Raw genomic sequence first — 22,237 nt, 5'->3', positions numbered from 1 at the left:
ACCGATTAGATACTACTGAAAATTACTACATGAGTGATTTCTCTTGAAGAAATTAGAAAACGAGGCTTGTTTGATGTCCAGTGATCTCATAAAATACCAAGAATTTGAAATAACTAGTTCTGAGTTACATAAAATAGCACTATCAATGATTTTAGCATATGACTTTTTCTACTTTTGCTGCATGATGAGCGAATGACTAGAAATAAGCATATATTTGAATATATTCAATCTAGCTCCAGCATCTCTGACCATTGTTATGCTATGTCCCGTTTGTTAACGGAAATTCGAAATGAAGGTGTCTGTTACAATATGCGATTATTTATGAAATAAAACCTGCTTAGTAATCAGCTTCCATTAACAAACTTTATTTCTCAAAGTTCGAAAAATTTTATTTTACACATATGTAGATCTCAAAACTATACCTACATTTATAAAAACGTATTTACTAATAGAATCAACGTAACGAGAAAAAGTTTCAATCTTCTCGGCGCCAAGCCCGCTTGTGCAATAGACAGAGATGGTAAGTCAGTTCAATATTCATCTATGAATACTGCAGGTGAGCCTCATAGATTTCCCAATTTACATGATTAATTGCATAATTTTTCTCCCATTTAAACTTTACATATTTCCCATTTTAAAGCTAGCACATCAATCCTCCCAAAATATGGAAAGAAATTCCTAAGTTTCCAACAGTTCAGCCCCCTTTAACGACTTCACCGACAACAAAACCAACTCAGCGCATCAGCACATCGCAAAACTGAGTAAATTATGCAAACAGATGCTCACTCTAAGTCCAACCAGCACCACAGAAGCCATTGTACTAAGTAAAAACCGGCATAATCTCCAAGAACTGGCGATAAAAGCAATAACAACACAAAACCGTGGACAAACTGCACCGAAGGAAAATATACAAGCGCCAACGCAAGCGACAGAGCGCCTGTGCTCTGCTTACGGCTTATGGAGATACTCCCAATAAAAGTGAGGCTGAAGTTAGTCTCTGTGTCGGCTCTGCTTTGAGTTGGAGTCGATGCAAAACTCCTGTTCTAGAGTCACGTTTACGTGAAATACGTGAGCAATTCGCGCGAGCTTTCGATGATTCCGATAGGAGTAATGACAGTTGATTAGATAAATATTATTCCCCGATTATTGGGCAGAGTTTTATCCCACAAAAACTGGCTATTATAAATTACACTCTATGGATTACATTCTTTTGTAGTGGATTTTTGAGTGTCGATGACCTAAATGTGTGTAATGATGTGTGAATATAGCAGGATGATTTATACGTGGTTTATTGGAGTTTGGTTGGTGTCAGCAGGAGTCAGCGGAAGAGGGGAGATTTACGAAAAGATAGGTAAGGATTTTCTTGGTTTTACTTATATGTTTTTTTTATTTTAAAACTCTTTTTCCCCATCTGCATATTTAAAATTGATTATGCCGTACAAGCCTTGAATAACATTTTGTGAGTATAACACATTAACTCCCTTGCATGTTCTGCATATTGCTCATAATTAGGCTCAGGCTGACAATGCCTTATTTACGAGATCGATATGGGTTATTTATTGATAATAATAATCACATGATAATAGGTGGATACTCTGATTGATGGACCCTCGGGGATTTTGATAAGATTTCTTGGAATAAAATTGGGAACTCTTGCTGCTGTCAAATATAAGTTTTCATGTTGCATAATCGTAATTTCTACAAAGTGTCAACGTTCACGATTTTCAAGAATTTTTTTCTGTTTTCTAGAGATTATTATCACTCGTAAATTTTCCAGTGATTTATACTTTCGGAGTTGCCAAGAATTTATGCTATTTGCATGAGATTAAAATGCTTCTTAAGACGTTAGCAAAAAAATCAGTCTTTCATTTAGAAGTCCTTTTCTTGGGCTTGTAACTGTTTTAATTATTGAGACAGTAATTCATTTAATTTCATGACTAATCTCAGTATTTTCCCGGAAAGTGTTTTGAAGCTATTAAAAGATTAGGTAGACCTCAACAGATTCAGCATCCAAGTCTGTTGTGCTTTTAATTGTCACAGCTGTCCTCAGATTACAATATAAGAGTGACGGTGTCGGGCTATCTAATTAAATTCAATACAATACAATGCATGAGATTCGGTCTAATACACGGAAGTCTTTCGAACTTTTCTTAAGCAATTTTTTATTTTTTTTTAGAAATTTATAAAATTTCGCTATTCTGAATCTGGATATCAGGACCGAATTTCAAATTTGTTTGCCAGATAATTTATTCCTCACGTGAAAAGTTTAAGATTCGTAATTTTCCTTCCTCTTCCCGCGCGTGATGAAATTGTACCGCGGCAACGAAGTTTTTGATTTTGCAAGAAAGCTTTCTTTTAATCCGTCAATAATTTTTGTAAAAAATTTATATGTAGAGTGGAGTACATTTACAAAAGAAGTGAGAGTCCACGTATTAATATATTGGAGGACATCTTAGTTGTAGTAGAACATCTCCCCCATGTTTTTCCGCTGCAATTACTAACTACAGCGGACCAAAAATGGGCTAATTATTGCATTGACCACTATATGTATATAAGTAAATAAAATATAGTATTAATAATGAAAAAAATAACCCAGAATGCATTATTTGTGATTTCAATTGGCGTACAAGTTCTGGTATACATAAACATACATGGGGATGTATCATGAGAATAAAATGGGCTTTCAAACACCGAAATAATGAATAAATCCGAAGAAACTCTAGCTCAAAAAAATGAATGTCCAATTTATAGTTTTCACATTTTCATTATGGCGAGAAAGAATATATTAACTCATAGATGAAAGACATGTGTCAGCGGCATAGGTGTAACTGACTCAGAATATGCTGATAATTATTCAATAGTTCAGAACTGAAGCTTTCAAACTAATAAATAAACAAAACTGAAGTTATTTCTATGACTGTTATACGAGTAGTACTCTAAATAAAATTTTCAGTTTCATACTTATATTTCTTGGAACGTTGTCAATACCTACTCTGTCTAAATGCCGACAAATCAAAGTTTAGATAACTTTGCCAGGAGGATAATTACCATAGAAACAACGAAATAAACGCATGTCATTGATTAATTTCTTGATTTCCACTAGGAATTAGCAACGTTTTGCCTATACTATCTTAATTAATGGTGTTTATGTTAAGGTGATATTTAAAATTTGTTCCATATTTATAGTTGATTTAGTACTTATGTGTCTTGACTACACATGTTTACAAATAGAGATACGTCCGGTCTTCTCATCATATTCAGGCAAGAAATAATGTAAATGAACAAAAAGTTCGTCAATTTAATCAGCTTTGTAACACACCGCAGTGTACAAAAATGCAGAAAGAACTTCAAAAAGCTCCGAGAAATAAAATATTGACTTGTCTACTTCAAATTGTGTTTAAATCGACTCGTTTTAAAACCCTATGCAGATATGTTAAAAACGTAATCAGAATACAGTTTCTCTGAAATTTTTTCGAGGCACAATTTTAACATCACCCAAATACATTTTTGTCAGACAAATCGTATTATTTTGAGCAGGTTTTGACGAGCACGCCTTTAGGATTAAAATTGTGTTTTTGGCCGGATTCGGAAAATAGAGATACGCCCGTAATTTGAACTGTAATACAAAAGTGCCTTTATTAGTCGTACGTGACTAAAATACGTCTGCAATCTGCATAGCGGTTACCCAGGAAAAATATTAAATTCATACTTGTTGTAAATTTTGTAATTTCATTTTTACGATTTATTGTGCGCCTGCCGGGACTGCTGGATGTTCCCGTTTAGAAATTTATTGCGCAATTAGTTTGCATGTTAAATTTTACTACGATTATATCAAACATATTTAAAGCAAATGTATTGAGTGAGCAAATGTTAACCTTGTAATAGCAGAATTTCATTTCCTAACTAAAAATCAAGCCCTTCAGCTACGTATTCAGCGCAATGTTTTCAGCATTGAAAACTCTTTATTCCAGCATATTGGAAAATTGAATAACAAGGAATAAATATTTCAGATGCTTCAAAAAATGAACAAAGTTAATTATTTAAAACTGAATGTTCAATGCACCAGACAGTTGCAATTTACCTTTAATTAAAATTTAAGTTCTCTATCATGTCAAATGAATAAAAAATAAAACTTGTTTAACCTGTCAATAGCATGCACAATCGCATTTTACTAACATGTTTTACCTTCGATTCTCTTTGAATTAACGAACGTGTCGCGTTTCGAAAGTTTAAAACGCATGAACGGATTCATTCTGTGTTTTAAATCCTGCTCAAAAAGAACAGAGCGGAATTTGAGAATCGCTCAACTATTAAATTTGCTCTACGCCAAAGGAATGTTGCAATGAGATCCGGAAATTTGTTCTAGGTTAAACTAAAGCGAATAATGGATTGTTGCGGATACAATATATGTTGCTTTTGGGGGCTGCAATGGAAATAAAATAAGGTAGGAAATGAATTCCAAAAACTGATCATTTTGACACAAAACATAAGTAGTGTATGCTTGAAGGCACAACATATGACCGTGTTATTAATTAAAAGCCCTTCGACGACTTTTAAAGCTTTAATTTAAATGCTCGCTATCGTTCATGGCGATTATCCTAGTGGTCATAATGATAAATTCTTTTATGAGATAATTAATATTCCATAAATAACTATTATCGATCTTTACGTACATAATAAGCTTTTGTTAGCATGTCCTTAATAATTAGCATTGCATAGAACATGCAATTATTGTTTAGTAATGGAGTTTTGTATTATGACTATTATTGTATATGGGGGAAATGCATTTCTAATCCCTGCAAAAATGGAATGGTGAATCCAATTTAATTCATACAGGGTGAGTGTTCTCCTAGTACGGTCAGTAAAAAATGCTGTTAAGGAGATTATCATGAGTACTCATGGCCACTGTTCCATCAGTACCGTCACTTTGATAATAGTTTCCCCACAAAACTGCTCGTTCACGTTTAATCATATGAAGTTTTTCAAAGTTGGCAATTTATCTAGATTTCAAAAGGAAAAATTTCGAAAAATTTAACATCATGTCCGCTGAGTAATATTGGATGAGTTTTGGATTGCTGAAAGATTTTCTGAAAAATGAACTCAGTATAAATTTAGATGGATCATGATGAGCCCTCATCGTCACTTGCTTTAGCAGGCCTGTCACTCTGAGGCCAAATTTCCCACAAAACAGCCAGTTCACGCTTAGTCGTCCGAAGTTTTCGAAATTGGCGGTTTAATTTTAACCTGTCCAAGAGTTTAAGCTCAGCTGTCAGCTCGTATTAAATAATGCGACTCGATTAATTTTAAACTTCACCATGCCGCAACTCTATCCGTTCGAAGTGCACTTCACAGGATTAAAACAACCTTTTGCTAGCGTCCGCTTATCCAATAAACTTCACGAGAACGAAATTGCGTTACGGTGTGGTCATCGTATTATGACGGTAAACCCGACTGAGCCGGGGTGAATTTTCTCTGAAATTACATTTTTAGAGTATCTGTCCTTATAGATACTTCTGCCAACTAAATTTGAAATAATACGACAAAAGTGGGGTAGTTAGGTTTTTGCTTGGGTCGAAGAGGCAACCTCCTCAACATAATCCCTATTTTCAGGAGAGAAATGTAGGACAAAAAGAACAATGTAAGATAATCTGTGGTTGATGAAGTAATAAAAGTTTCTGACATCCTCGCTATTTCTAAAGTTCGACTTACTGACATGGCAAAAACTATTTTGCCTTTATCCATATCTACAAATATTAAAAAGCTCTTAACCTCCATCGCTCTGAATATTAAAACAGTTCTATAACTTTCGTTCCGATCTAATCTCAGGAATTAAAAATTTGAAGTCTACGACTATCCAGATCGATATCATACACTATTAGCTAGATCGGCAAAAGTTGCTATCGTGAAATAAAGATCCGGCTCGGGAATTTCCCATATAATCAAGTGAGAGCTGAAGCAAATAATTAGTGCGTGGTAAGCTGCCCGTAGCTCTTTAATGTGGTCAGTGGAAATCGGGCCATTGAGAATTTGGTGACAGAGAACGGGTCTTAAAAACTTCTGCATGCACAAGTAACATTCACTGTCGACGGTTTTGAGTTAATTATGTTTGTTGTAAGTAAATTCTGTTATTTAATTAGAGTTAAATTATCCACAAGTCCCAACATTTTTAAAGACATTTCTCGTCCAAGAACATGTTGTTTTAGTGTCAAAAATACAGTATGCTTATTGGAGAATTTCGGAAAATATGTCAGCAATGACAAATGTTGCTCCTTGTTGTTTCTATGTGGAATGCTTTTTATATAAACTTCCGAATGTCTCGAAAAAAAATGATAATATCCAAATTGTTCCTTGGCATCGTATAATTTAATTACCTACACGTATACAAAGTATTTAATTTGAATGCATAAAAATTGAAAGTATAAAATACATAGAATCTCTCGTTTGAAAGAAACGAATTTTCGGTATCAAACTGACTTCGGGCTGACCTAAAAGGGAAAGATATAGCATAAGTAAATTATTCCCCTAGGACAGTATTACGATAAAATCGAATTTCTGGACTATAAATGACGGAACTTGTTTTTATGTATTTTTTTGTCATCATTTTCTCTGAAATACCTGAAAAATCGAACTAGATAAGAGTTTGTTCTCAACGGGAAGGACTTTATTTAAATCCTTCTTAAGAGGGGATAAATCATAAATCCTCAACTAACTCGATAATATAAATATTTACTGAACCTTTAACAAATTATGTTCCTAATAACTCTAGCAGAACTTTTATCATTTATCTCAAGGGTGAGTAATGTTGAGTGCTTTGTATAATATTTAAAATTGACTGTCAGTTTAAAATAGGGTTCACACGTTATGCGAAAGTATATAACACTTACCACATTAGTGACGCGAGTAGCCTAATTTTTGCAAGTTTCTAGGCAAAACCATTAAATTTATTTCTTCGTGTCGATGTGAAAATTGGATTCTTCTCATCTGAACAACAACGTGAAATAATAATTTTAAAGCAAAAGCCCTATAATCACTCAAAATTCCTCCATACTCCTATAGGCGCCCAATGTGAAAAACTATAAAAATCTTCCTTTGTGTTTTTAGAGCTTCGTGTTAAGCTTGAAGGAGCATGAAGCTTTTATAGTTTCCTTCGTTTCTGTTTTACTCTGGGATTCTTTGTAGCATTGAAATCATGTAATTTGATGGAGTTTTCTGTTTATTGCTAAGAAAATGCTGTTTACGAAAGTCCTTAAAAACTACTTTGTTACTTTTAGACTGAACGAAATTAAGTTAATGAACCGAAATTGTATTTTGTTGCTTTAGTTGCTATAAGAGACAATATCACAAGGAAAGGCGGAGGTTGTTTTGGTTTGTTTCTTGTGCCTTATTTGATTTTATTTCACCATCACATGGAACACCATAATACTTAATTCCACATGAAGATTGCCTTAGTGTAGTTTTCTTAGATGAGCCCGGAATGGGATTGGAAAAGAAACCTTTCCTGGAATCCTCTGTTCCCCTAAAACTAGATTACATGCATTGTGGAATTTTCAGCAAATCCAAGTCAATATTATGTAATCTTGTTTCCGAACGTTTTCTTTATATTTGAAGTTTATTATGTGGATTTCGTGTTTGCATTCAGGGCAAAGCTATTTTCTTCGAAATCTCCGGTGTTTTAAGTCGAGTTTAGTTAGAAAAACTACAATAGCAAGTTTCCGACGTTTTCGTGTGTGTGTCGTTTCCAAACAAAAATTTATGTAAGTTTTCAATTAACTAATTGGCATATTTGTATGGTGCATATGTATTTAGAGTTACAATTTAAGCCGTCAACATAAAAATGATGGATAGTATAATACTCTTTCATTAGAGTCTACTAGTTACAACATCGTGAAGATTTAGGGGCATTTTAACCTCACCTAGTTTATTTAGAGCCATTTTAACAAGTCAACAAAGTTACTTAGTTCAATTATATTTGAATTTGCAACCACGCAAATGTGGTGGTATAATAAACTATAGAAATTATAATTACAATTTTGAGCTTGCAGTCAAGATTAAATACAATACATGTAGATACGAGTATAATTATTCTGTTTTGGAGTTAAATTATGCAAGTTTTAGTGGTGTTATCAGGATGCGAACTTGGAAGGAAATCTAGACAGAAACTCATGAGGGTCCTCGATTTGGGTTAAGCCAAGGACTTTGTTATGATAAAGCTGTAATTTATCAAAGTAATTAATTTTTTCCGTGAAGTAAATTTCTGGAGCAACTGGAAACAATATCATTTCCAACAGATACGCAAACGTTTAATAATTTGTTTGAATAGTCTTTTCGATTTATACGAGAATGTTATGCAATATGTTTTTCTTAGAAGTGCATCAACATTACAGCCACTTGAAAGTTTTAGGTTTCAAGAAATGTTATGAGTTTGCCAAAGTCTTTAGACATGCCGAAATTGGTATATCTAATATTATTTCCGTAGCGACCATACATGAATCATAATGGCCGTTTTATGTACGGTAAAACATGCTACAATCGCAGGTTGTGATTCAAAGGTAATAAAAACATGATTTCTGAACAAGATGCCCCTTTTTATTCCCTATGACAATATGATATACCTGTATAACTAAAATGTGTATTTTTTGATGTACCATCCATTTTATAGGCAAGTTCCATTATTACTTGATTTATTATTATTCTAAACACTACCTATGTGAGCTACCTAAGTTGATATGTATGACAAAACAAAATGATCGTAAATTAATATAAATAGTTTTCATCTATCTGGTATATTATGGCTGACATATATACAGGGTGAGTTTTTTAAGTGTATCACAAATATCTCTGAAGTTATGAGTTTTAGAAAAAAAAGTTTCAAATAAAAAAGGGATTATATGAAAGGGGGAAACTTTTGGCATCATCACTGTTCGATTCAAGGTCATCTTCAGGCTCTAATCAAGTTCAACTTTGTTTTTTCAAATGGAAACCCCACATTTTTTTGACAGATTCTGATTTGTTTTTCAAAATAAACATGTTTTTACTTGAAACATTTTTTTATTAATTTGATAGTTTTGGCACAAATTGACATTTTTAAAGAATTTTGTTCTAACGAAAATGCTTGTATCGATACATCCAAAAGAGGAAATTTTAAAAAAACATAATTTTTAAAAGAAATTGTCTACACTGAAGTGCCAACAACTGCTGAAAACATGAAAGAAAGAATAAGAGTAGCTTGCCGTAACATTCCACCAGAAAGATATTGGAATATCCAACAGTCATTCAAAATGAGGATCGCTAAATGCATTGAAGTAGAAGGACATTATTTTGAACACTTATTTGATTGAATTGTTTAAAAATTATGTTTTTTTTTCATTTCTTCTCTTGAATGTATCGATACAAGCCTTTTCGTTAGAACAAAATTCTTTAAAAATGTCAATTTGTGCCAAAACTATCAAATGAATAAAAAAATGTTTCAAGTAAAAACATGTTTGTTTTGAACAACAAATCAGAATCTGTCAAATAAATGTGGGGTTTCCATTTGAAAAAACAAAGTTGACCTTGATTAGAGCCTGAAGATGACCTTGAATCAAAACAGTGATGATGCCAAAAGTTTCACCCTTTCATATAATCCCTTTTTTATTTGAAACTTTTTTTTCTAAAACTCATAACTACAGAGATATTTACGTGACACACTTAAAAAACTCACCCTGTATATGTATAACAACAATTATGACCTCTAAAAGTACTTTACTCGAAACTTAGTAAATAAACGACGTCCAAATAAATAGTTTATGCAGCTTTTCAGGTTTTTTTTAAGGTAACTGGAAAACCATAAAAATTTGTTTGAATAACTCTTCGGGGAAACTGAGGTCTATTTTGTACATAGGATCCATAGTCAGAAATTTTATTTTAAAATGTTTGATACTCCGAAATCTCCACATATCCCTAGATTAAGGCATTTAACTCCAGTCAAACCTCACATATTAGTAGATACTCCACCAGGGAAATAAAATTATACGAGGTGTATCAGAAATAAATACGTTAATTTTAACTGGTAGTAGAACTCTTCAAGGGCAACAACGTTCCCTAATACTTTTTTTTCGATCACCCCTCTTTATCAAGGTAAAATTACCAAGTACATTATCAAGTTTTGGATAAATTTCACTATTCGGCTCTGACCTAGCTGACTGAGCGATAAACACATTCCAAAAAGAACCGCAAAATAGGTTGGCAAGTTTTTATACCTACGCCAAATTCTTAACGTCTGAAATGTTTACGATTTTTGGTAATTCATTTTTTAAATTGTAATATAAGATAAAGTGAGTTCATATTGTCATGTAGAGTTTCATGTTAATAAAAAAAGACACATTAAGTAAATACAAAAATTGCTTCACTTGTCGAAACACCGAACGTAAAGCCAGTTGCATTACCAAATAAATTTGATTTGTTAATGAAAGTACACATATCAGCAGGTTAATCTCCGACCCTTTTTTCTGAAAAAAAATGTTAACTCGATAACATGCATCACTGGCGTGTCATGAATTTTAAGGAGGGAAATGTAAGAATGAAAAAGTGGTTTTCGAGGAAAATGGTACATAGAAAAAATGTTGCCCTTAACGAGATTTACCACCAGTTAAAATTAACGTACTCGTATTTCTGGCATACCCTGTATACAGCCATTGTCAATGCCAGCCCACTCCTTTAACAATTTCTGTATTTCGAATAAAATGTAAAACAGAATTGAACGTATTCTTCTGACGCATTAAGTGAGTCTGGGTACCCATCCTCCTACAGAAGATTATCGTTACCGGAAAGACTTAATGCAACAACAAGAAACGAAGAGATTTCTTGCAATGAAAATTTGAAAAAAAAATACATAGGTGCACTCACAAACTTGAAAGGTGGACAGGGAGATTCAAATTTTAATCGGGAAAATTTGACAGAAGATATGGAAAATAAGCAGAAAAGTTCATATGAATGCTTTAAAGTTCTATTATCGAAATTCGGAGTGATAAGTTTTAAATTTTTAACTATAACGGTTTAACTCCTAGGGTTTGTGAGATATTTCACTGAATTTTTCAGCGTATGGATAGCTTTGCAATCTATTGTTGGACTTTTAAAATCATCGGAAAAATTAGGGAAAAAAATGAGTGATGGACACAATGAAATGAACTATTTTGAATAAAATAATTATTTATAGTAATATGCTCTTTTATTAGTTACTTATTTTAATATTATAATCACCAGCATCTCTGTTTAATTACATACAGTGTGTCAATTTAAAAACGAATCTTCGATATTCCAGCGATTATAAAAAATATGGAAATATACAAAAAAACGTAATTTTATTTTTAAAAAGGACATTCTTTAAGCAGCTTTTCCATTAAATTGCATACACCCTCGCAGGAGTGGAAACAACCACTAAAATCTTAAATGGGAAGGGGAGTTGAGTTGTACCTCATTTGAAAGGTCTTTCAATTACCTTTGCAAATGTACCTTTTTTTTCATCGAGAGGTTATCGAAAAATTATGACCAAATCGTAAACAATCTTCGGTATCGGCTGTATTATAGAAAAATTGTTTATTAATATTTAAGTGTTAAAAATGCTGTCCCTTATTTTCTAAACAATAATAAAGTCTGTTTTCAAACTCCACTCTGACAGTCACAAAAACTTCTACATGAATTTTCGTACATGCAACTGTAATTCTCCTTTTCAATTCTTCCGAATCTTGAGGTTAGGTTTTATAAACAACAGATTTAAGATGCCCCCAGAGATGTTAAATAGAGCGATCACGGTGGCCACTCAATTGATCCTCTACATCCAATCCATTTACCAAGAAACCTATCGTGTAACCACTGCCTAACTGGAGGAAAATAGTGTGATGAAGCTCCGTCTTGTTGAAAATTAAGAAGATCTTGTAGAACACTATTACCAGCAGCGTCAATTTGATTTTCTAAATTTTTTTTTATTATTTGATCGATTATCTCTTCTAGATTTGAGTAGAACTCATTAGTTAAGTTTTCCTCTATGAATAAAGGACCAATAATGGAATTCCCAGGAATACCAGTCCAAATATTTACTTTTTATAAATAATGTGTATCACTTTCTTTAAATAGTAAGGGATTTTCATCGCTCCAGTATCAATAATTTTGTTTGTTAACATATCCATAAAAGAAAATAGTATACTCATCACTAAAGCAAATTTTTTAAAAAATATTTCGGTTGTCGTTTATAAAATTTATTATTGTTTCACAAAATTGCATCCTTTGGTCAAACTCGTCGTCAAAAAGTTATTGAAGGATTTGCATTTTATATTGGTCGAATTTATTTATTTTTAGCGTTTTTCTTATTGTTTTGTGAGACATTCTTACTTCATGTGTCACAATACCAACGGAGCTGGTCGGTTCGGCAATGAAAGAATCTACAACTTCAATTTGCGCTGCTTCATTCAAAAAACGCATATTCACTCTTGTTTTGTTGAACACGGAACCAGTTTCAGTGAACTTAGCAATTAATTCCAACACGCATTTATAATTTAAATTAGTAATAAGATTTCTCTCATTACAAATTTATCGTATTCTTGAGCAAGTTCTACATTCTCCATAGATGAAAATAATCTCGGTTCTTTTTTAAAGCGTGTATACCATTTTTGTAAATAACCTTATAAACACACAACCTTTAACTTATGAAATACAATTTAAAAAAAAATATATCTAGCAATTTAAAAAAAAGTTAAAAATTTCATCGTTCTTTTTTAATTGAACAGTCCTATTATTACTGTTTTTTCTACAAGTAGAATATTTAAATAAATGCATTTACAAATACAAATAAACAAATGAAAACCAAAATAGTCATCTGTTGTTTATAAAACATAGCCTCAAGGTTTGGAAGAATTGAAAAGAAGAATTACAGCTGCATGTACGGAAATTCAAGTAGAAGTTTTTGTGAATGTCAGAATGGAGTTTGAAAACAGACTTTATTATTGTTTAGAAAATAAGGGACAACACTTTTAACACTTAAATATTAATAAACAATTTTTCTACAATACAGCTGATACCGAAGATTGTTTACGATTTGGTCATAATTTTTCGATAACCTCTCGTTGAAAAAAAAGGTACATTTGGAAAGGTAATTGAAAGACCTTTCAAATGAGGCACAACTCAACTCCCCTTCCCATTTAAGATTTTAGTGGTTGTTTTCATTCCTGCTAGAGTGCATGCAATTTAATGGAAAACCTGCTTAATGTCCCCTTTGAAAATAAAATCGACGTATTTTTATATATTTACGTTATTTTCTATAATCATTGAAATATCGAAGGTGGTTCGATTTTAAATTGACACACTCTAGTGTGTAACACATAACTATTCTTGTGTCAACTATTAGGTCAGCGTTAACTTCGTTCGAAAAACACTCTATATTCAATGAATTCTTAACTAACAGCTGTCGTTCCCTAGCTGAATATTGAAGAATCAGGTGTTAAGACCCCAATTCATAAAATATAAAAATTACTACCTTACATTCTACTCGTATATGTATGCAAGGAGTATCCTTTCTTGGTGGCTCCTCATTTGGAAACCTCAACGTTCGCAGAGTAAAAACGGGCACGAAATGAAACCTTCGATTATCAATAAGGTATCTGATGGCCAGAACGAACAAAAATCAGAGGTACTTAGGAACGAAACGTAACTTACACAAAGGGCACATGGAAAATCCGGCGAATTCTAAAAGTTCACGTGATCAGAATGGAAATTGAAAATCTGATCTAATGCGCTAAGCACGCCCCCAGGTTTGAAATTTATAGTGAAACTGATTACAGCTGATTGTGATTCATATCCTCTGAAGGAGTGTTGGGGGACTATTGATTTTGACATTACTTTAGGATAACAATCAAGAACACAAAAAAGGTTAATCATTTATGTATTTCAATTAGGCGAGAGTGGATTAATATTCTGACTTGCGCGCTGGAAAAACCGATGTGCCATTTTATCATCGTTGCATAAATTATGCAATTGTCCTAAAAATGGTGATTGCAAAACCAAAATGTCAAAACATTTTAGTCGTTGTTCGATTTATTATTTGTTGCCACCGATCAGATTAGCTTTTATTCATTAAAATGCTCGACCATTTAAAAAATAGTTCTTGGTGATTAATGGTCAATGGAAACGAGCTTATCAAAGAACATCAGTGTTTTTGTATGAAGTGAATAAAAATGTGGTCAACTAATGGAATTGCTAATACACAAGCACAGCAAATCTGATACCCCTGCGCAGCAAAAAATATTGGCTTAAACCATTAACTGAAAATCGATAGATTTATTGCAGTAACATATCTCGGAACGAGAAAACACATTGCTGCAATAAAGTTTCATATCTATTTCATTCTTTAATTCCGTCCTTCCGTGCATTTAAATGTTCCATGCAGCTGAACCTGAAATAATAAATCTTTCATCGCTTTTCGTTTAAAGCAGGATAGAGAACGGGCATGGCGTGAACCTTTCTATTATCAATAAGACATTTGGCAGAGCAAATTGCAGAAACCAAACATGGCGTGTCTGGACGGTTCGAACCTTGAATTTTAATGGGCCTTTTCCGGTGATTTTTAAATTAACATTGAAGGTCAGAAGAAGGAAGTGTCTAGAATTTTTTTATTCAATTTAAATTCTGTAACTAGCTTTGCTACCAGCTTCCTCAGGAGCCACGTAAACTTCGCAAGATCAATTTTTGTTGGTCGAGTAATTAGAAACCTCCAAACTTAAAATTTAATTAAATTCATAACTGTTCGTTTTCTTTACACTCGGCTAACTGGTTTATACTCATATCGACGCCACGAATAGCAGCATTCAACAATAATTGTTTTCGTAACAAGTACGGAAAGTTAAACTTTTTCAAGGAATATATTTTCCATCAGAGCTACGAACAAAACAAATTGCAGATACCCTTATAGATAAACAGATGTCAGGGAAAATGGCACCTGATCCTCTTTCCTGCACTAGTGTGGGAAAGTACAACCTTCCAAACTCCAATGCCTGCGGTTATAAATTGTATTCGTAAATTGTTGCTTATTTACCTGAATGAGATGAGTGTTACTTTAATTAAGTGTGTTATTTCCTGTGTGGATGTTTTACTATTGAACTAATTGCGTATTTGCTCGTGTGGCAGTGAGTTGAAATCCTGCACGACATTTTTATTGAATCAGTTAATTAATTTGGATTAGTTTCTCGTCTTTAATGCTGTTTTATTCATTTCAGAGTAGTTTAAAATTTGCATCCGAAACGTTTAAACCAGTTGAGAACTCTGGTGTTAAAAGATTTTGTCGTTAAGTTAGCTTTACGATTAACATCTTTTATCCAATTTAAAACAGAACCAACGTCAGGTCTTCCATTTTGACGTTGTTCCATTTATCACGCTAATTTTCTTTTAATTACGTGAATTTGCTGATCGAGCGAAAAACAACTGAAGTAACTATAAATGGAATTACTATGGATGAAAGAATATTATTGTGAGTGGAGTTCAACACCCTACCTACTGATGCACAATGACTCTTAAAAAATATTTATTCTATTGAGTTGAAATAAGAAGACATGTTTTCTCATATTAGATTTTTTTTCTCGCAAGTAGATTTCAACCAAGCTAAGTGACGAAATATATGGAATTGGTTAATTCAGTTTAGTTCAGGTTCAATGAACTGAGGGTGAAAAAATCGTTCAGAAAGACTGGGTATCTGTTAAAAAAATACTTGAGATTGTTACAAGAAGATCCGGAAGTTTTCTCTGTCATGAACATATCGCAGAATCTGAGTTTTCCTCCTCCTTATAAACATCTATTTTCGATTGTTCCATACTGACAAAACAAGCTCTTAATAAATCGCATCTGATTTCATTCAAACCAGTAGTCAAAAGATGTCTAAAATCGTTTTGAGTTTAAACAAAAATTTCTCAATCGGTGAACAGTTTCAATGGAAAAGTTTTAATTTGTTCACTTTCGAAGATTGTGATTGGAAAATATCCTGCAGACCTTCCTTAATTATTTTAATTTCTAATTCTATGGACAAAACTTCTGCAACTGTAAATGTGAGTTGATGTCCATTGCTCGCCTAGTCAAAGATTACATCTAGAAGTCTTTTATTTTTGGTACAATTAGAAACAAATGTGCCTTAGTTGCTTTACATTTAGTATGATTTCATTCTCAAGAAGTTCAGAAGCCTTTTGGACAGATAACGTGAACTCTCACATACACACCCACACCCACACCCACACCCACTTACACATACATACACCTACCCACCTACATGTACACACACCCACCCACCTACACATACTCACACCAACCCACTTATACACTCACACGCATCTACCTATACCTACACACGCACGCGCGACTACCTATACCCACACACCCACACACCCACCAACCCTCATAATACACACTATATTCCAAGTCTGTATGGTCTGTATGTCACATCAAGGGACTACATAAAATACCTACCTACTGAAATTTATTTCTTTTCATGTTATTCACAATCCCTTTAACTTGAAATTGGTAACAAAGACTGCCAAATAAAGTCCAGACGCAAGTAATTCAGTGAACGTTAAATAGAAAATCGCGTTTCACGAAATATTGAATTTTTTCCTGAGCAACGCAATTTGCATAAGAAAGAATGTCGATATAGTTTCTCAAGTTAAAATACAATGCATTTTATGTACGTTTTACGTGACCGGGAATTTAATTAATTGATTAGAAATTCGGCTCGCACGTTAGCGAATTGAAACTTGGGTGAGAAACTATTGTCCTAATGATTTTATCTACATAAGATTGGATTTTAATCCACCTTAGTAGGCAGGAACTTAAAATTGTTGTTAATAATCGAGAACGAAGCAATATAGTTAACGATTTTCAAAGGCCGTTAATGTTACGTACACGACGGTTAATATGCATGTTAAATGGGCAAGAAGGAATCCGAAATCCTTCCGAAACCTGGCAGGATTTTCTCAACGTGCAATTTAGCAGTCGGATGAAATATACGGAGAAGCTCATTTAAAGTAACGTTTAATTAAAATACCTGCAGAATGGAACATATTTGCAGGTATATTCTCCTGACCCAGTTCAGCTTGCATATTTGGGCGATGTTTTGTGGAATTTAGGTCCTACCAGGGAAATACGCCAAGTGAGTTAAAAGCTTTTATTTCAGTTGTGGGATAGATAAAAGTAATGGCTCTTGGGCTTTCATTATTTTAGAATGTGGTTCCAAGGACCTTTTATGGTTAGGATGTTATGGTTCATATGATTCTTGAGCAAGTCTCAAGAAAGAGGCAAATTCTATTGTGCCGTAAGAAAGTCAGTTTTTTGGTTGCCACAGAGAATTGACAATGAGTGTGAAAATTTTCTTTACACAATCGAAACGAAGTGCGAAAGTAATGTTGAAGAAAATATTTTAAGCTCTTCTAATGGTTATTTTCAGCATACCTAATTGTGAACCCTGATTCCTCTCACTAAATTACTTTCTCCCCTTTAAAGTTTGTCGAGTTCGTTTCTTCTTTATCTTCTTAATCTATGCTACATTTACCCGCCCAAGCAAATTTTATTAAATGTCAGCAAGCCAGTTTTCAAACCAAATACAATGTAAATTTGCAATAAATACATGTTCTACCCATAGGGATTTTGCCTCGTTTACATATTTGGAGCGCTGATATTCGGGCCGAGAAAGTTTTATTGGAACTTTTCTTTATTGCTCAATATTGGAATATGTTCCGGTATTGGAAAGCATTATTTGTGCTTTGTCACAATGCCCAAAGCTCAGGGCTACCAGATTAAATCGAATTTCAATCATCCTGAAAAAATACGTGATTGCAAACTCGACCCAAACTATATCAAGATTAAACTTGACATTTTTTCGGTTCTAACACATCACAATATCGCAAAATCCCGAGTTCCATTAAAATGCACTTCGCCGATGTTGATTTTCATCATGGTGTGCATTTAAATGCAGCATGCGGCTTTACCTAAAACAATGAATCCCACATTTCAGTCCATTTAGGGGGATCAAACCCGCCATATTACGAGGGCCGCTTGATATATGAGAATGGCGTAATTAAGTTTTAAATCGATAAGACGCCTAGTACAGAATACAGAATAATAGCTTTATAAATGAACCACACTACGTGCAAGGTTTACTTTCAAAACGGTATTGAAATAGGTTCGTTGCTTTAAAATGATGGAGAACCGTGGATGAACGGCGTGCCAACATATAGGATGATCCACAAGGGAGTGGATTACACTTTAATATTTTTGCCAATTTTCCGATTGACCTTTTGTTTCCGAGAAAAATGTCAAAAAATTTCACATAAAAAGTCGACTTGTTTTAAATTCTTCTACACGCACCTGATCTGTGCTCATTGCGTTGCGAATCACCCTGTGTGATAAAGATCCAAAAGTGCAGCAGATCGCAGATTCCATGATTAAAAGTATACAACATTTTAATGGGACCAATCCAAATAAAGCAACACCCTTCATTTTCCATTAAGAGTTCCCTAGGCATAATATATTTTATTCTATGGCCGTCATTTTTCATCGAACAACCTTAAGAATGACCTAATTACAGGCCGTCTACAGGTTGATTTAAACGCTCTAAAGGCTCAAAACTTCCATGTTTTGGTCCATAAAAACTTGCGACGCCTTGGAAACTTCAGAAAGCCTGAGAATGATGAACCTCCAAAGTTTTTACGTAAATTTGGAAGAAATAGATAATGGAAATATTTAGAAAAAATTAAAATCGGGTGAATATTGACTAGTACAATAGCTGCCTAATCCTTCAAAACACTTTTTCAGTTCAGACTCTATGTTTACATTACAAAAGCTTCATGTTACGGCAAATAAGGCAATCATCGCGTGTCTATTCCATACATGCATCGAAAGCATTTTATGACGATATAAATATAGAATCGTTTAATTTCGCGTGATCAAGCTGAGCCATCAATCCAATGGGAATCGATGTTATGAAAGAAACTTGCCAGGTGTCGGAAACGGATTACCTCTCGCAGCCTTTCGCGCCACTAAAAATGATGAGTATTTTATGTTCTTTCCGATAAATTAACGTTTAGTTCCCCTTCATCCATTTCTCATTTCTTTCCCTTGCAAAGCTGCTGGAAAAACTGATTGAATATTTAATAATGTATTTTTAAACTTGGCCTGTGTTTACTAAAATAAAGCGTGATGGTGTATCAACGAAGAAATACACATGCGAAAAGTGATGATATCTAATCGAAACCCCGGCTAAGAGTTGGTCAACAACTAAAACCCAGAAACTAGAGTTACAGTCTTTGAATTCTGAATTTTTTTTGTCAATTCAAAGATACTAGGTGCACTGAAATATAATAATCTTTGAAGGAACATCAGGACTTGACGAATGGTCGAAGGCTCTAGAGCCAGTGCTACTCTATTCGACGCAGTCACATTACTAGATTTGTGCCCATAGAATGCAGAGAGTTGGCTATATATGTAGCAGCAAACTTGCGAGCTTTATTGTTGGATAACATGTCGAATAAAACCTACGGTTACTCACCGAACAAACTGAAAAATACAGTCATTTACCTAACGAGTGCGGAAAGTGCATATGCTGATTGCTGTTGATCCAACGATGCGAAGAGGAGTTCGGGCAGTAATAAGGTGGAGTGAAAGTACTTTCGGACGTGTTAGATATAATATTTTTCCGAGAAGCACATCAGTGTTGACTTTATCATCTTTCGTAAGTACAGTATTTACACACACACACACATACACTCATGTCCGGTGAAAATTATTACGGCATACATATCAGTGGCAAATACCCATAAAAGTTTTTATACCTCACATGCCACCTTGATTTGCGTGTGCTTTACTTGTTAACGCACCCGTGCGATAAACTGTTACATTCAGCTTAGTTTAGGTTAGATTAGATGAAGCATAAATTCACATAATTAAATCAAATTTTCTTCAATTCAAATTTTTTGTGCATCTTAGGGATCGTTAAAACACCAACTTGAAAAATTAACTTTCGGGTTGGAAGCCTAAGGCTTTGCAATATTTTTTAGGACGTGTTTTTCATTCATCCTAAGGAAGTGAGACATCTCTCTCTAATTCATTTTCGGTTCCTGTTGCCAAAGAAAAGACCATTTGTAACCCGCACCCAGTGATTTATGAAAATGGCTCTAACCCACAAAATTCCATAATTTCATATAGGAAATGAACAACTAAATTAGCAGACGGAAAAATGCGATATTTTATTAACCTTAATTCGAATAGCTTTTCAAATCAGCAGGTAGCGTAGCGATAAAATTCCGTAATCAACGATAATTTGTTCCTAGAAATTCCCCTGCCCTGCCTTGATTTATCGATTTTGTGTTAGACCGGAATCCTGAGTCCGATCACGTGGAATTACAGTTGATAATTGAAGATCGATAAATTAGCGAAGAGCAAGATAATTAATGAAGAGGGATATTCAAAGGAGAGCAGCACAAATCTTGCATAATTATGCAAAGAGAAAATCTGGAACAATCAGAAAATCTACGATATGTATACTAGAATTTTAGCGCAGATTTACTGCAGTAATTAATAAGAAACCTTCGCAGGATGAGTGGAATTTAGATACGATTGTGTGTAGAAATGTGAAATTTCTTGGGGGATTGTTCTGAGTCGCACGTGAAGAAATTGCAGGAGGGCAAAGAAAATTCTATTTGTCAACATCATCAACCTGCTTATGCCCTCAGTCATTAATAGTATCGTTGTCAGACCTCCATATAAAAAATAAACCACTGAGCTGTAACCAACTATAGTTGGGATTTAATTCCTTTCGAGTCAAGCCATATCAATCTGATTATATCGGCGGAGAAAACCAGACAGCAAACATGGCGTGAATGCTTCAATTATCAATAAGACATTTGGCAGGGAAAAGAGTAGAAAACAAACATGGCGTGTGCCGAATCGTGCAAACCATAGAATCTAATAAGTGCTGTCGGGTAATTTAAAAATAGTACGGTTTAATTTCGCGTGATTAACGTTTGGGAATTGGGTAAATGCTAAATCATTCCGATAAAGGGCTCGGTGGGTATTGGAAGGGCTGTTATTAGCTTTGTCGGCGATGACCTTAGATACACTTTAAGCTTTAATTAATTTAATAAAACGGTAGCTATTTGCAGTCAAACAATTGTACTTTATGGCGATTGTTTCGTTTTAGTAATTGTCTTTTGTAATATAGGGCGATTCGCAACGGAATGGATGCAGAGCAAGTGCGTGTAGAAGCTTTCAAAGCAAGTCGATTTTCCATATGAAATGTTCGTCTCATGGGAGTCACTGGGGTTGCTGAGATTTTTTAAATTCAATTCGCCAATTCTAATTAGTACAACTGCATTTTGAAAATACAGGGTGCCCACTTAACAGTTCCCGCACTCCTATGAGTTTATTTGTGATTTCGTTAAAAAATCAATTATGGGGATGTATATGAGGGGAATAAAGATAAATTTTTAAATTAGTGGCAACCCTATAGAGCGTCCCAAAAAAGCGTCATAGAGTGTAATTTTTGTTAAATGGCATCACTTACATTTTTTTCACATAATAGAATCCTCTCATGAGCCCGTGTTAGTTCCTAGATTTTTTTTACACTGGGATGCAGTGACTTGAAGGTATGACATTTTAAAAGAAATTTTAGAAATTTGCATTGTCTGATAAAAAAAATAATATCGCAGTTAACTTAAGTTAAATTTTAATAATTTTCGAACGGATTCTCGTGTAAGATCACCTTGACAGGCACGAATACTTGAATTTTCTTTCATTCCCCATCACAAAAAACATTTCATCCCATTCGAAAAAATAAAAAGAATTGAAGTCGAAAAGATGAAAACTAAAGTTATTATTAAGAACATCCTGTATTTCTTTTTAGCTAAACAAGTATTCGTGCTTGCTAAAGTAATCTTACATGACAATCCATTCGAAAGTTATCAAAACTTAACTTAAGTTTACCGTGATATTATTTTTTTACCAGACAATGCAAATCTCTAAAATTTCTTCTAAAACGTCATAGCTTCAAGTCACTGCATCCCAGTGTAAAAAAAAATCTAGGTACTAACACGGGTTCATGAGAGGATTCTATCATGTGAAAAAAATGCAGGTGGTCTCATTTAACAAAAATTACATTCTATAACACTTTTTTGAGATACCCTGTAGGGTTGCCATTAATTTTAAAATTTACCTTCATTACACTCATATACATACC

The 22,237-nt window shown here is 33.8% G+C and overlaps 1 protein-coding gene across 1 annotated transcript in view; it reads left to right on the top strand.

Annotated features, from left to right (window-relative positions):
• The first annotated feature begins 990 nt into the window (after window positions 1-990).
• Window positions 991-22,237, top strand: part of LOC136416779 (acid sphingomyelinase-like phosphodiesterase 3b) — a 145,674-nt gene continuing 124,427 nt past the window's right edge. The window contains exon 1 of the mRNA XM_066402138.1: window positions 991-1,351. Coding sequence (XP_066258235.1) covers window positions 1,243-1,351 — 109 coding nt within the window. The 5' untranslated portion in view covers window positions 991-1,242. The remainder of the gene's footprint in view (window positions 1,352-22,237) is intronic.

Source organism: Euwallacea similis, chromosome 25 (genome assembly GCF_039881205.1).
Source record: "Euwallacea similis isolate ESF13 chromosome 25, ESF131.1, whole genome shotgun sequence".
Lineage (NCBI taxonomy): Eukaryota > Metazoa > Arthropoda > Insecta > Coleoptera > Curculionidae > Euwallacea > Euwallacea similis.
The sequence above is the reverse complement of the archived record's forward strand: the minus strand, read 5'-3'. Positions and strand labels throughout refer to the sequence as shown.